The sequence below is a fragment of the Strigops habroptila genome, chromosome 1 (genome assembly GCF_004027225.2).
Source record: "Strigops habroptila isolate Jane chromosome 1, bStrHab1.2.pri, whole genome shotgun sequence".
Taxonomy (NCBI): domain Eukaryota; kingdom Metazoa; phylum Chordata; class Aves; order Psittaciformes; family Psittacidae; genus Strigops; species Strigops habroptila.
Genome location: NC_044277.2, coordinates 142720132 through 142736934, shown reverse-complemented (window position 1 = coordinate 142736934; position 16803 = coordinate 142720132). Strand labels below are relative to the sequence as shown.

Here is a 16803-nt window from a genome sequence, read left to right as displayed (position 1 = left end):
AGCTGTTCTCATCTTGGGTGGGGAGAAGGGTCTCATCTTGAAGGTCTCATCTTGCCCCCATCTGCTGTCTGGGGTCTCCAGCCTGAAGCAAAGGTTGCAGCATCTTCGTCTGCTGACACTTCTCTGTGCCAGAAATCCTCCTTCTGTCATGTAGCACTCACCTTCACCAGCTTCTCTCCTGGCATACGGGGTTCCTGCCTGACCTCTGTGCAGCAGCATTGCACTGTATTGTTCCATTGCTGTGGAGCAGGATGGGTGCTGTGGATGGAGGAGTGATGTGGGAACAGCTCACTTCCTCTCCTTTCCCTAGAGAGATTATCTATGTGATACCATGGTAGGAGGGAGTAATGGAGATAACAGAACTACTCTAACCATCCCATTTAATGTGTGGGATAGTTCTGTCAGTTTACACAAGGAAGCCAGTTTGACTTGCATCGTTCAGACTTCATTCTCTTACGTGATAATCTTACATTTTTCACCTTCAACGTTCTGTAAAAATGCAGAAAAACAAGTGAAGTTTTGCCATCTGGACAAAAATCTTTAAGAAAGATTATTTACCTGAAGCTCCAAAGAGTATTTACTTGGGTTTGAGCAGCTGGTGTAAGAAACCTTTGTACAGGGGGCAAACAACAGCAACATGCATTGGTTTAAAGTTTTAAATTTAGAAAAGGGGTGTATCAGGAATATGGTTAAATATGATGTATATGCAAGTTCAAAAATGTTATGCTTTAGAGCACTGCCTTAATTGCCCTTTAGACTTGAGGTTTAGAATTGACCTGTCAGACTTCCATAAAATGGGCTGTTTGTATTGTGAGTTATGAATCTGAGGCAGAAATTGCAAATAAGATGATGTATAGGCCAGCAACGCGAGTCTTTTTCGCATTCCCAGCTTGGCTCATGAGGATGCTTATAGACGATCTTGCTTGAGTTCCTGAATAAGTATGCAGTAAGAGTATTCCTTTTTTTTTTCCCCTCCAGCAAGATACTTCAGCATTAATGTAAGAGTAAGTCAGCATGTCGAGACTCTTTCTTCCTGCAGAATTTAAAGGTACCACAGGCTATAGCTTACTTTATCTCTTGTGGTACCTTTAAATTCTGTTTAGAGTTTTGTGCTACTCTAGTCTGATAAGTGGTTCTTATCAACAATTGGAAGTAGTCAGGTAGCCAGCACTAATTTTGAGAAATGGAAAGCATGAATGTATGTTCTATATATATGAATATATAAGCTTCTGTTTCACATGGTTTTCATGAATTAGGGTTGTTTTTTGTCTCTTAATGCAGATCCTAGCTGTACATGCCAGGAACTGTGTGTTGTAGACGTGTCTGCTTTTACAACTGTTCTTTCTATATGTGTTTTATTACTCTTACCATGGAATACATATTGCCTAATCAAAAGCACTATAAAATGGGAGATAGCAAATGACTAAATACCACACACACACACACAGAGCTCTATAATTATTATTTCTTAATAAATGAGTTCTCCTGCTGGAATACAGAAAACTTGAGGGGGTCTGCAACAATTCACAAACAATTGGCAGTTGGCTTAGTATTGGTCCTGACTAGTAAAACACCCAAATCTCTCTGAAATGAAGTATGTGATTAACCACCCTTGACAAATTGGAGCTATTATGAATAATATGACCCCGTGGGTCAGAACAAAGCAAACTTGGCACTTCTGTTTTCAAACCTGCTCATCAGTAGGATTTTCTACTGCTGTGCACCGAGCCTTTTGACTTTCCTAGACTGAGTTTTCATTTGTAAAGTGTTCTGAAAGCAGCCCTGAAGTCTTAAATGATGCTGTGGCTATGCCAGCTGGAGTACCTGGAGCAGCTCTCCTAAGGGTTCCCTTGCTGGAGCTGAGTGAAAGGAGATTGTTTTTGCTGGTTCGTGACTCAAAGCGTTTAGATGAATTGCCCATGGGTAACTCCAGGGAATACAGGGGGTTTTGCTTCCCATTCTGCATTTAGAATATGCATTCTGCCATTTATTTTACACCTGCACAAAGCATTTGAAGAGTGTAACATGAAGATGTGGAAAGAGAAAAGCAAAGGGGAGATTTCCCATTGAAATTTGCTTTGTTCTTTTGCTTTTCATTCTAGTGAAATGAAGCAGAAGTTGGATGAAGAGGGTAACAAGTGCAGCATCCTTTCCAAGCAGCAGAAGTTCAACGAGCACTGCTGCATTCGCTGCTGTTCTCCTTTCACATTCCTTATCAACAGCAAGAGGCAGTGCCAGGACTGCAAGTACAACATCTGCAAGAGCTGCAGTTCTTACCAGAAGAAGGAGAAGGCTTGGATTTGCAGTGTCTGCCAGCAAGCAAGGTAAGGATTTATTGTTCAGCAACCTGTGTAAAGCAGCTGTGGCCTGACCTGAGCTTTTCCTTCTATTTGTCAGTAGTTAACACTGGCGGGCTAGGACATGAAGTACCTGTTTGTGTAGGGGTTGATTTGTTCCTGAGGTGTGACGTGCCTGGTGTCTGTAGAGGTTAATTTGTTCTGAGAGTGTTTGGTTACCTGGTGCTCTTTCCAGGCTTGCTTTAGCTGGACCGGTGAATCAGCAAGCACTAACTGGACTTAGCTTGAGCAGGGCTGGGGTCTGAAATGTCTGGGTTACTCATGGGATCTGAGTGCAGATGGTGGGAAGGCAGTTAACCAGTTTGCAGCAAATCCCACTGATGGGTGGGGAGTGGACGGAAAACTCTTGGTGAATGGATCATCCAGCTGTGACTGTGCTTTGGAGTGCTTTCCAAAATGCCAGCTTATTGGCGGGGATGCTTTGGCCTTACTGGCAAGTAAGCAGTGGAAATAGCAGTGCAACCTGTTGTAATTCTTAACATCTGTTAAGAATATGTTGCCAGGCTTCCATTTGTAAAGGGTGTCAGGCTTTTACTGTCTCTCCCTTTTGAGGCTAACAGAGCCACAACGTTTACAGACAGCACCACAAAACCAAAGCAAATTCAAGCAAACATGTAATAGCAGCAAAGGGGCCGTTCCTTGGATGGTGACTGTGATAGTCCTTCTTGTCTGCATTGCAGGCCAGGTTCCAAAAGCAACCTTAGCTGTGGTGATGTAGCACTGGCCAAGGCCCACTTAGACAAGAAGTGTGAATGAAATAACTTGCTTCCTAGTAGTTTAATTTTGACCATTTTTGACTAAAGCAGCTGAACAAATGTGACAAAGATGGCAGTTTATTCTTCGTGATTCCCTTCAGTGGAGAACGCAGGATGAAGACAAGAGCTGAGTCCTTTCCAATGCTGTATGACATTCCACTGCTTGCCAAAGACTCCCACTTGTTCCCCATCAACACCCACATGAAGTTTAAGCTTTCACGCAGTATCTGTGAATGAAGTGTGTTCCCTTTGACACAGGGCCTTAAAATAATGGGGATCCCAGATGGATGATGCCATGTTTCCAAATGGCAACCTTTGTACCTGAATGAGGTTGTATTCTCCAGGGCACCTGCTCCTTCTCTGCCTTTTACCTTGGAAAACCTACACACACATCCACTTTCCCCCAGTCGGGAGGCACAAGAACAATAGGAGCATCTTCTCCAGCAGCACAGAGAGCTGTGGAGCCAGTGCTTGTTTCCACTTCAGTCATTCAACCATTTCATTTTACACCTTTTTCTTCCACTTCTCCTAAGTTCACCCATACGGGCAGCCAGCAGCGTGGATGCTGATGAACTGCACTTAAAATAGTTTTTGCTGACTCTGCAAAAAAAGTCTCAGAAGAATTTAATTTCAGGAGAAAAATCTGTAGCTCTATTAGAAAAATGCTATTTCTGACCCTGGAAGTCAGTGCTTTTCCCACAGGCCTGTGTAGACCTCAGAGTCACCCACCCGTAACTCAGTTACAAACTCTGTCTTTATTTATGAGACCTGGCACACGGCTTGAGTTATTTTTCAGTGAATAAATTAACTAACGCTGCTGCAAATCATTTCATGATCTGGTTTATTGATTGGACTGTGTGACTCACAGACCCCTGTAGGGAAGCAGGGGTTGGCGTTCATCAGGGGCTGCTGAGGTGTTTAGGTTTGATTTTGGGGGGGTTCTTTTTGGTTTTGAGGGGCTTTTGGTCTTAATTCTCAGTATTGCTGCCAGGGGAAGCACCACAGTGTGTTGTGAGTTCCTGTTGCTTTCTCAGTTACTTACCCTCAGATGGAGCATGGACTGTGCTCTCCTGTCCCTCTGCAGCTCCTCTTCTTATGTCTTTATTTTTGCCTCTATTAAGACAGCACAAGTAGTGGAGCTGGTTCTCAGTTCCTGCTTGTCTGTACACCTTGCTGTACAATAGATAATAAGCTATAAATACCTCAGAGAGTACTGCATTTTCAGGTTGTTCTCCTTTTTTTTCTCCCCCTTCCACTATGTTTTTGCTTAGTTCTACAAGAGTTAATGTTGTAATTCTCTGCTGTGCAGAAAGAGCTTAGGCGAGCTGGATAAGTACAAATATTTATAGTTCAGACTTCCCTTAGTGATCTGTTTGTGCTTTTCAGCTTTAGAGCAGTGCTCAAATAATCCTGAGCTTTATTTCTAGGCTGTATTTAGAATATGTCAATGAGTTACCTGATGTCAGAACCGTTTTCTTACCGTACAAAAGGCTTTTAAAGCATTCTCAGCATACATTGTGATTCTAAAGATGGTTCACCATATACGTTAGAGCTTGAGACTCTGATTAGGTGAGTTACTTGGAAGATGCATTTTGTTTATCTGCACATGTGAAAATGCTGAAAAGCTCCCATATGATGTGGGAATTGCAACCAATGACTTGGGGATGGTTAAATTAGGTTTGAAAGCAGTACATTGTAGAAACATCCCTTGGGCTCGGATTGAAAACCCTTCTGGGAGCTGTACCCTGTTCTTTAGACCTTCTTATTTCTGATAATCTTCTGGTTATTTCTGATGATCTTCCTCCAAAAGAGGAATAATCAATAATCAAAGAGGAATAATTGTCAACTTTTGCAGGTTGTAAATGTTCTTCTGGTCTATTCCTGCCCCAAGGTGATCTTGACACTGGAGAAAATCTGACCTGTTGAGTTAGTCTCCCCAGGCACAACACTAGGGAAGATACCTGTTCTATGGCAGTTGTTTTTCATCTTCCAAGGCAGAGATCTACATTAACATTTAGCAGAGACCAAATATGCAGATTAGCATTTGAAACACAGAACGTTTGTAGGAAGTTAGGCCAAAAAGTTAGTCTGTCCTTCTACCAAAAGCAGAAAACTCATAAGCCAATGAAGATGTTGGTGTTTGAACTCCCTTACAGCACATCTCCTGTTGCATCTTTTAAACGTGAGAAGGTTCAGCTCAGTGTGCAATCTCACTGCTCAGAAATGTCTTTACGGCAATGTCTGTGTAGATCTTGTGATGAACTGGAGAACCTGCCTCCAATTTCCCAATTTTCCAGATCTAGCACATGTTCTCCTCATGCATTTTATTCTAGATTTATCTCAGGGTGCTGGTATTAATGTTCTGGGGTTTTTTTTCTCTCATATATGTATCTTCTCAATTTTAAAGTATGTTATGATAAAACTGTATGTTATTAATTTCAAGCTCTCAATTTGTTTATGGTGCATTTCTGGTTTTTCCAAAGCTTTATACCATGTCTCTTTGTTAGACACCCATCAGACAATGTGTGTAGGCAGCTTGCTGAGTTCTGCACCTCTGAAGTCCTCTTGACTAAGCAGATTCCAGGCACTGTTTCTTTGTCCTCTGGTTTAACACTTTTGGTGCCAGAGAGGGGGTTCTTTTCTCATTTATTAGGAATAGGGCATGCTTTTCCTTTGTCTGAGACCACTTCTGTTGTCCAATCCCAAGGAGCCACATTCCACAACACCCTGCTAGTGACACTCTGCTTTCCAGTTTAATGCTTATACTAAAAAAAGTATTAGTGTAAGCCAATAAAATGCATATTTTTGCAGGTTTTCTAGACCAATCATGTTTTCTTCTGGACTGTAGGAGTGGTATATAAAGTCCCATCCAAAATAAAGCACACAAACGTCTGGCTGTCCACCTCAGCTTTTCATGACTTTTCGTGACTTTTCATGATTCATGTGTGAATCCCCTTGCATTCTTGGTTCCCTTCTTCTGGTCTCACCATCTGCATATCAAAGGATTTGTGTCTGTTGCGAGTGGGAGCAATGACACCTAATCCTTTCCTGCCTTCACATCCATCTGCTGGGTGATTCTCCTGCTTGTTCCCAAACCACTTATTCGTAGAGTCGTAAAATGGTTGGGGTTGGAAAGGACCTTAGGATCATTCAGTTCCAACCCCCTTCCACTAGAGCAGGTTGCTCCAAGCCCCTGTGTCCAACCTGGCCTTGAACACTGCCAGGGATGGGGCAGCCACAGCTTCTCTGGGCACCCTGTGCCAGCGCCTCAGCACCCTCACAGGGAAGAACTTCTGCCTTAGATCTAACCTGAACTTCCCCTGTTTCAGTTTGAACCCATCACCCCTTGTCCTATCACTACAGTCCCTGATGAAGAGTCCCTCTCCAGCAGCCTTGTAGCCCCCTTCAGACACTGGAAGCTGCTCTGAGGTCTCCACGCAGCTTCTCTTCTCCAGGCTGAACAGCCCCAATGTTCTCAGCCTGGCTTCATACGAGAGGTGCTCCAGCCCCTGATCATCCTCGTGGCCTCCTCTGGACTTGCTCCAACAGCTCCATGTCCTTCTGATGTTGAGGACACCAGAACTGGACTCGGTATTCTGATAATGAGAGTTTATCACCTAGAGGCCTCTTGCTTAGCTCCTTTGGGCCAGTCTGTGAGTAAGGGGGCATCACCTGGTCTGCATGAAGTCATTATTCTGCTTCGTAAGAGCTGCTTTGTTGTTGATGGTCCTTTGCCAGTGGCAGTTATTAAGAGACAGATACCTAGGCACTGCTCTTTTGCTCCTTAATCATAGAATGGTTAGGGTTAGAAAGGACCTTAATGATGTTAACTAGTGAAAACCACAGCCGTGCTACATACACTCTGACTTCGTGCAGTCAAAGTAGTGTTCTGAGTGGGTCCCCTAAATTCTCGCACTGGTTGTCTGCAGCACAGATTTATTTGAATGTTGAAGAGAACTGTTTTTGTTTGCTTGTTTTCATGCTCCATATCTCACTGCTGCTTTAAAAACAAGAAAGCAAATAAGTTGTGACAGGACGAGGGGTGGTGGTTTTAAACTAAAAGAGGGAGATTCAGGCTGGATCGAGGAAGAAATTCTGTACAGTGAGGGTGGTAAAACACTGGCACAGGTTGCCCAGAGAGGTGGTGGATGCACCATCCCGGGAGACGTTCCAGGCCAGACTGGATGTGGTTCTGAGCAACCTGATCTAGTTGAAGGTGTCCCTGCTCATTGCAGGGGGTTGGACTGGATGAGCTTTGAAGGTCCCTTCCAACCCAAACCATTCTGTCATTCTATGATAAATATAATTTATCTTCATAAGCTCTCAATCCAGAGTTATTTTGAATGCTCTTTACATTTTCTTTTGAGTTTCTTGTTGTGCCTAGTTGAAAGGTAGGTAATTGAAACTAGACTTTAACAATTTGTGTCAGTAGCAAATGTAATTGTCTTGCTGGAACTTGAACATTAACTAGAGTGAGATTAATTAGATATTCATTACATTTCTTTTTACTATACATTGCAGTGAGACTTGAGGAAAATTTATTAAGGTCTAGTCCACCTGCAGCACCCAGTACATTTGCTTGTGTTTAGCACGTATCAGGATTAACGTGAAGGTAATGTAAAAATGTAAATGTGAATGTAAAAATGGAGCAATGCTTCTGATAACATGAGAATTGCAACACAAAATAAAGCTCAGTGGGCAGACAGAACACCCTTCAAGTAGACTGGAGCTTTACCAGCCCCAGGAACAGTCCTAAATCATAGAGTCACAAACTGGTTTGGGTTGGAAAGGACCTTAACATCATCCAGTTCCAACCCCCTGCCATGGGCAGGGACACCTTCCACAAATCAAATCTTTCTATTTCAGCTGGTTTTGTTTGGAGGCCCATTCACTGTAATGTGCTTTAATGTCAGCAGAACAGAGTATATTTTTATGGAAACATGATAAAATTGATGGTAGATGTATCCCTTGGCAGGCTCAAATCACATCTCTTCTGCTTAGCTGATGCAAGGTGTAGTGTAAAACTCTCTGCAGTCTCTATAGGGAAAAAAAAATACAAACCCCCAAAATTTGGCAAAACCTGGGGATGCTACTTGATAACTGAACCTTGTATTTGCTTGTTGATACGTTTAGCTGTAACAAAACAGTTGGTTGCAGGGTGTCATTGTGGAAAGCTAATGAAGATCTAGAGCTGCTTAGCAAGCTTGTTTTGCTTTCAAACAGCCTCAACCATCTGGCCAAAGGAAGCTGAAAGATCTTTTTAGTAGCCTGTCTCAGCCCCAGCTTGGAGCTTTGTGTATGCTTCATGAGAGTTGCATATTTCTGCTGTCTGAGGTCCTCGTCTGACATGAGAGAGAATTCCTACAGAACTTGGAAGCTGGGACTTTGTCATGTAAATGCCAGGAAACACGTTTTCCCTTCTGAGAAAGGATTGTATGGAAACAGTCACTTGCTGTGTGGCAGAGCAGAAAAGGAGAAGTTTTAGCTCTGCCCTGTGTTGTCTTCACTTGATCTGTATGAGTCTTGTTCTTACTTCTGGACTGTAGGAGGAGTCTATGGAGTCCCATCCTCTGAATGATCTCATTCATATTGTACGTAAAGGATTTTCTAATTGTAGGTAAACAGCAGTGACAGTTATTTTCCTCATCTTTATGTCCTTGTAGAAATTGATGTAATTCCTTCAAAAAATGCCTGCTGCTCTGTTCCCATGTTCTTCCTCCTCCTTCTCCCACCACTGTATCTCTGTTTTGCATCCTGTCTCTTGATCTCCTTTCCCCATCCATGCTTTAACATCACAGACACCATATCCTTTTGCTTACACAACCCTAAAGGGCAAGGACAATAGCTTGGATTTTGCATAAGAGCCAGGAACAGTCTTCGGTTTATTCAGTTGTTCCCTGGCTGGAGATGTTGAGAGGGAACTGTGCAAACTGGTTGCTTTGGCACGTTGATCTCTGCTGGGTTTTTTTGCTATCCTGATCAGTCTTAATTATTTCTGAAGCATGCACTGTGAAAAATTCCAAAGCTGCTAGACAGGATAAAGCTGTACTTGCATAACATAGAGCAGACTGCAGTGCTGCACTCAGCTTTAGGAAAAGTATCTAAAAGTGGAATCGACGAGGAGCATAGCAAAGAGGAGTCTATTAAACAGCTAAATACAAGTGCTAATGAGGCACTTTCCAAGCTTGAAGTAGTCTCACAAGTCAGCGTGTGGCTGGGTGCCTGGAGGACTGATCCATGTTTTAGGAGCTCTGGATTCCAGTTTTAGCTCTTCACCTGATTGTCAAGTGACCTTGGGGAACTTTCAGGTTTCCCCATGTGCAGAATGGATTTAATGGATTTAATCCAGGCTCAGGAGGATCGCATCACAAGTACACCAGGAGGCTTGTGTGGATGAACAAGGAGCTCGTAGACAAACTCCAGCATAAAAAGGAGATCTGCAGAGGGTGGAAGCAAAAACGGGAAGCCTGGGAAGAATACAGAGAAGTAGTCAGAGCAGCCGAGGATCAGGTTAGGAAAGCTACAGCCCTGGCAGAACTCAGTCTGGCCAAGGACATAAAGGGCAACAAGATAAACTGCTATAGGAACGTGGAGCCAGGCTGAGAGAGCCAGGCTTGTTCAGCCTGGAGAAGAAAAGGCTCCTTAAGAGGAGATCTTAGAGCAGCTCCAGTGCCTAAAGGGGCTGCAGGAAACCTGGAGAGGGGCTTTGGACAAGGGCCTGTAGGCACAGGACAAGGGGAATGGCTTTAACCTGCCAGAGGGGAGACTGAGATGAGCTCTTAGGCAGAAGTTCTTCCCTGTGAGGGTGCTGAGGCGCTGGCACAGGGTGCCCAGAGAAGCTGTGGCTGCCCCATCCCTGGCAGTGTTCAAGGCCAGGTTGGACACAGGGGCTTGGAGCAACCTGCTCTAGTGTGAGGTGTCCCTGCCTGTGGCAGGGGGTTGGAACTGGATGAGCTTTAAGCTCACTTGAACCCAAAACACTCTATGATTTGATGCTGAGCTCTTGGAGGTCAGTGGTGGAAAAGTTAAATGCTATGGCTGTAAAGTGGTAAGTATTACTAATGTTGTGTTATTACAGAAGTTTTGCTGCAGTCAGCATGATTAAAACCTCTGCTTTGTGTGTTGCAGCAGCACAGCAAAGTGCGTGCTTGGATTCTTGTAGGGAATGAGTGAGGATAGGATATCACAGTTTATTTTCAGTGACAATATGTAAATGTTTGGCCCCACCTACCTTTGGCAAGTCACGTTAGAGAAGTTATCAAACATTTTCCCTAGTAGGAATAAAGTTATATAAATAGTGTGCAAAAATATTGGGGCTGCTGAACTGGGAGGAGGGGAATAGGAAAGGATGTAACAGTTTTTCCACATTATAAGCAGCATAAAAATTCTGCATTAGACTTGTTTAGCCTTTCAGTTTTGCAAAAGCTGAGGGACTTTCAGTGATGATGACAAATTGAAAGCTAATGAAAAATACAGAGGATTCTTCATGTGTGGGCACTTAAGTGGCAAGAGAGAACATCACCCCTTATGCCAGCTGAGATAGGAAATATTAAGTATCAAGCACAGCTTAGGGAAGAACTTCCCTTGTGTCAGTTCTGTAACTAGGACTTCCCATGCTCTGCACCCCGTCACTGATGACAGCCCCTTCATTGGGTTGGTGTCAATCAGGGTAGGTGTAGAGTCATGGTGGTCAAACAAGGGAGGACAAGAGATGGCAATATGTAATTAGAGGGCTCACATTTACAACTGTGTGAAGCAGTAAAGGATTTCAGGCCAAGATTTTCCTCCAAGAATGAAGGAAAAAAGGTTTGTCATGTCAAAACCCAGCCTGTCATTCTGACTCCTGGGTGGCTGATTCAATAGTACTTGTATCTCTCTATTTTTCACTATAATGTCAATTCATGCATCCCTTATTAAAATAGTGATTCTGCTAAAGCAAGTTCTCTCCAGCTAATTCTTGGTATTAGCAGTATTACTATTCTTACTTTTTAAATAGATCAGATGTTTAATCTGCTGTGTTTTTCCCTGGAGGAGAAAGGGATTCTTTCCTTTCATACAGCCTTGCCAATGATGTGACATTTTCACATGCTTGCAACTTGAGAAAGTTGTTCCTGGACCTCTACAGTTCAAGTAGGATGATCATCCTGTGTGTTGTGATGGGAGTTTCTTGGTTGATGGAGGGGATGAGCTTTGCCTTTCTGACAATGCCTCTCCTTCAGAAGACTTAAGAGTAAACTGAGGCAACCATTAGGACTGATGGTTATAAACTCAGCATGTCTGGGCACTTTTGGATTCTGATAAACCCCTCTGATTACCTCATGCTTTGTCCTCTCTTTCTCTCCAGCTGATGCTTTTGGGTGACCCTTAGGGTGTTTTTCTCATCCCCTGCAGAAAGTCACAGCTCTTTTTGGTTTTCTAAAAAGGGAGAGCTTGTTGGCCCTGTTCTGTGTTAACTCTATGTGAAATGCAAGGCACTGTGCTTCAAGCAGGAGTTTCTCAATCAGGCAAACTACAGGAGGAGACCTTTGCTGCGAGGTGTTTCAGCCCTCACCATCTCCCTCCCAAGCTCATGTGGCAGCACTGAACTATCTCCTGGCCTTGGAACATACTGGGGTGTCCCTTGGCTCTGGTGAGCATCATCCTTTCCTCATCCTCTTCAGGACAACTGGATCTTTACTTGCCCAACAGAGGCTACTTTCTGATTCATGTTTTGCCCTTCTTTGGTTGGGTTTCTAATATCCTCCTGCCATAATGTTGTGGGGGAAATGTTTTTCAAAACATGTTAATCTGAAAAAGCTGTTAAATTTTTTTATTTGAAACAACTGAATTAGTGCCCAGGGAAAAAAAGTGAAATTTTAAAACTAAATCTACTGATTCTTATTTAGAATAGAATCATAGAACGGGTTGGAAAGGACCTTAAGATCATCCAGTTCCAACCCCCTACCACAGGCAGGGACACCTCACACTAGACCATGTCGCCCAAGGCTCTGTCCAACCTGGCCTTGAACACTGCCAGGGATGGGGCAGCCACAGCTTCTCTGGGCACCCTGTGCCAGTGCCTCAGCACCCTCACAGGGAAGAACTTCTGCCTTAGATCCAACCTGAACTTCCCCTGTTTCAGTTTGAACCCATCACCCCTTGTCCTATCGCTACAGTCCCTGATGAAGAGTCCCTCTCCAGCATCCTTGTAGCCCCCTTCAGACACTGGAAGCTGCTCTGAGGTCTCCACACAGCTTCTCTTCTCCAGGCTGAACAACCCCAACTTTCTCAGCCTGTCTCTATATCGGAGGTGCTCCAGCCCCTGGTCACCCTCATGGCCTCCTCTGGCCTTGCTCCAACAGCTCCATGTCCTTCTTACGCTGGGGACACCAGAACTGCACACAGTGCTGCAGCTTGTGTAAGCAGAGTTTTTCACAACTTCTCAATCTAGATCAGCTACTTGATTTTTGGGTCAAGTCATACTCTCTTTATATATTTTTGCATTAGAATTTCTTTTTCTGGTCTCTGTTAAATGGCAACATGCTCAATTGTTTTTAAGAGGGAAAATCCTTTTTCACTTGTTAAGTTTCATTGTGCTCTCTTACTTTTTTCCCCATCATAAAATGCATGTAGTAAAGCAAAAAGCCATGCTGTGGCTGACACTGTTAAGGTAGCCTTTAAACAGAGCAGAGTGCGCTTTTACGTAGGCATACCACTGAACAGCTTTTAATGATCAATAATGAAAGACTGCTAATTGGCTTGATACAGTGTTTGCCTCAGCATTTGCTGAGGTTCATGTTTTCTCTTGCTCTATTGTGCAACCATTGAGCTTTAGTGAAGTACAGAAATCAGGCACTTGTTCCAGCCACTGCTGACGTTGCCTCCTCCAAGAGCGAAGCCAGCTTCTGGCCTGTACCCTGCCCGTCCCAAAGGGACACACTATGTGTATGTCCTTTGCTTCTTTTTTGCATGTTCTTTGCTTCTTTTTTGCATGTTCTTTGCATTTTCTAATGGGGAAGCCTGACCTCGAAGGTGTTTAGTGGAGCCTGCTGTGACTTTGAGTGACAGGGCATCAAGAGGGAAGGTCTGATGCTGAAGGAAGAATCCCACCTAAGCACCACATAGATTTAGCTCCCATATGCTCATCACAGAGGGAGAACGCTATTTATGCCTGCATTCTGTGCCACTCTCTCTGCCGTTGTAAGCTGTATATAAAGACTATTTCCACAGTTCACATGTAATTCAGGGTGGGGTTTTTTTTGCCAAATTGTATTATTTTTATCCCACTTCCTATGGATCAAAGACCCTCTGTGCTTCCTCAGTGCTTTTTCCCTCCAAAAGCTTTATCCTGTTAACCGTGAACTGCTGCCCAATTGTGTGTGGGTACCCTTGCAAGCATTAAAAATGCTGTGTTTAGCACAGGGTTTGGTTTTTTTTCTTGGTGATAGAATTGGAAATCCTCCAGACTTGTAGCCTCTAGCTGTGAATGGCCATAACAAATGTGTCTTTCCTCCAGCTAATGCACTTTGCAATCAGGAGTAGTACCCTCTTAAAAGGTCCTTGTGTTACCAGGGAAGTTAAAGGGAGAATTTAATTTGTCATTTTTAAAAGGCTTAACCACATCAGTAAGTCCTTCTGTGCTCTTACTCTTCAGACCCACCGTGAGATAGATCTGAAGCACTTACTGCTTAGTATTTTCAATAAGAATCTGTAAGATCATACATACACTTAAATCATCATGCAGTAACTCATCCTGCTTCTGTGACCTGGGGGAAAAGGAAGGTGGGAAAAGCCATTGCCCTTTCTGCCACACACAAGGCTTTCTAAATCTGTGTGCAGAATTAAGTCTGCGGGTTTCTTGTACTTTTGCTGTAGTAGCATATCTTTTCTGCACCTTTTATTGCTTATAACTTTTATAGCTTTTGCTGTAGCTGTCCAGGCAGTCTTGTTCATTTTCGCTCGAGAGCTAATAGACGACTTGTATTTATTTTATATCCACAAATAAAATCATGTTAACATAGGGGGGAAACCATCTGCGACCTCAAGATGTCTTTGAGTTTGCATCCCAATTCATTTCAGGTGGTTGTATCTTTCTTTTCCAGAAATAACTTCAGAAATGAAGATCAAATTTTAACATAGTGCCTAGATAAAAGCTGCCTAAAAGCAGACCTCTTTTGATTGCAGGAGTTGGGAACCATTTGAAAGCACTCTTTGATCACAGCGAAAGAAAGCTTCCTGTTCATTTTCAGATGAGTATTGGATTTATAGTGTGCTTGGGAATTACTTTGGTAAAATGTTTTCATCACAAAGCTACTGTAGTAAAAATAGGAATTCTTTACAATTCGTACAATTCATACTTGCTTTGACTGGAAAATGGTGAGGAAAACATGGAAATTCTGAAAAGGAGCCTCTGAGAGATCACAATTCACTTGCCTGAAATATGGGAGCTGAACTTGAGACCTTCTCTCAGAATCATACAAAATATGACTCTTGTTCTCCCCATAGCCCCCCCAAGCATTTTAAACTCCTGTATGTTCCTGGGAATGAACATGGTGTGGATTTGAAGTTTGATTTTTCCCTCTATAGATTGTTGGATGCCAACAGGAAGTTGCTAATGCTTTTCTGAAGTGGTTCTGTCCCATGGCTCAGGGGCTGTTCTGTGACCCAGTGGTCTTGCTTCCTCAACTGAACACATCTACTTTGGGGAACCAATCTCTGTGGGTAGTGAGGTGGTGGTTGCTGCTGGATCTCTAATGCTGCCTGCCCAGATCGGTTTGATTTGAGATTTAATATGCTGTAAAGCTGGTTGTAATTTGGTGAGTGATGTTTCTTGGCAGTAGGTGGGACTCCTGTGACCATACTGGTTCTGGTTTTCATCTCTGTTTCTGTCCAGTGACGTGAAGACTGTGGGTGCTTCTCCAGGCCTCAGCTTGAGACAGCCTTCCTCCGCTTCTCATAAAGCTCCCAAGAGATAATAAGTGGTGAATAAATGAGTTTGTTCATTTAATTAATAAATTGTATTTCCCATCATCTGTCGCACTCTGAGGTTGTATGTGAGGTTAATAAGCTAATGAAGACATCATGGCTCACATTGTCTTCAATTTGCTGTTGACAGATTTGCTTTGTAGTCATGTTTTTCCCTCACTGGGCAGTGTAATGGTTGTAGAATAGTGCCTGGAGTATGGAAACTTGATGGAATGCTTGTGCGATAGAGGAAATCTGTGTAAAGCATGGTGGAAATTGCATCAGTAGTCACAGCTGTAATTCTGTCTCACTGATGTGTGTTCAGGGCTTTGTACCCTTGGGGACTTCTTAGGTTCCCTCTATCTTGGGTACTTGTAATTGTCAAAAGCACTTTCAATCTCTAGCAAGATAAGAAGAATTAGTATCTATTAGAGGCAAGGAAGAAATTTATGATAACTTGTCCTAATCCTGCAACCTCACCAGTAGCCAGGCCTCTCTCTGTGGTGGCAGTGGTACACACTGATTTCTGATCAAAAGTGCTTTGGAATGGTCCCGAGGGGGGAAAACAAACTATAGAGTGTTGTTCTGTGAAGAAGTGCCCACTCTGAGCTATATTTTGAATGCCTCTATCTCCTGTGCTTCGGAAATCCTGAGCCATTTGTTTTGGGGGGAAGTATTTCAGTTCCATGTTTAAAAGAAACCAACATTGCAACTGGTGCCTTTCAGCCTTAGGCTCCGTGACCTATATGTCAAAAAGCCTTCTTGTGCTTTGCTTCTAGGATCAAAGGGCTATTGGATGTAAGGGAGTTTGAGGTTAGTATTTCAGAACGTGTCGGTATCAACGTTGCTCCCTGAAACTGTTTCTCTGAGTATAGAAACCAGACCACTTGTGCAGAAAGCATACTTCCCAACTGTCTCTGATACTCCTAAACGTACTGTGGCAGTAGTTACTTTTCTCATCTGGGAAATTTTAATTAGAGATTGAATATTCTTGGGAAGCACCAGCTTTTGAAGCAGTCTTACATAGAGTTTGGGTGGAGAGGGTTGGTTTCGAGACCTGCAAAAGCATCATTCTCTGAGTCCGTTCTGTGCAGTACATTTAAACACCCTATCTTCCACTTTCAGAGTTTTCCAGTTGCTACCAAAGAAGGTGGTTCTGGCAAGAGAAACAGCAACAAAATAGAGTGAAGGAGATTGACAGGAAAAGGAGGAGGAGGAGGACGGGGAGAACAGCACGATTAGAGTTTGAAAGATTAGTCATGTAACGTGTCATCGTAATTCCCAACTGGCAATTAGACAGCACGTATCTGCATAAAGGATTAGTGACACTGGAGAGGAATGTTCAGGAGCTTGAACAACACTTCCAGTGTATAATTTGCACATGGTTTGACAGATACCTGCCTTGCATACACCATACACTACGGTATTCCAGTGCTTAATGTAATTACTCCTAGCAAAACCAGACCTCCAGCTCCATATAGCTGGATTTTCCAGTCAGGTTTTGAATGCCTTCAAGGATGCAAATCTCACAGCCTTTCAGGGCCCCTGTCCCAGTGTTTGACCACCTGCATGGTGAGAAAGTGTTTCCATGTACCTTATCAGCATTTCCCCATGCCCTCACTTGCATCCACAGCCTCTTGTCGCTGTCTGGGCACCTCTGAGGAGAGTCTGGTGCTTCCTTCCCTAACTCTTGCCATGAGATGGTTGTGGGCAGTGGTTTGGCCACCAGAGCCTTCTCCTGGCCATAC

The 16803-nt window shown here is 43.4% G+C and overlaps 1 protein-coding gene across 3 annotated transcripts in view; it reads left to right on the top strand.

The window, feature by feature from the left end:
* The window catches only part of MYRIP (myosin VIIA and Rab interacting protein), a 215385-nt gene that overhangs the window by 98937 nt on the left and 99645 nt on the right, over positions 1-16803 (top strand). For all 3 annotated transcript variants that reach the window (XM_030504223.1, XM_030504215.1, XM_030504231.1), the window contains exon 3: positions 2103-2324. In XM_030504223.1, the coding sequence (XP_030360083.1) occupies positions 2103-2324 (222 nt within the window). The remainder of the gene's footprint in view (positions 1-2102; positions 2325-16803) is intronic.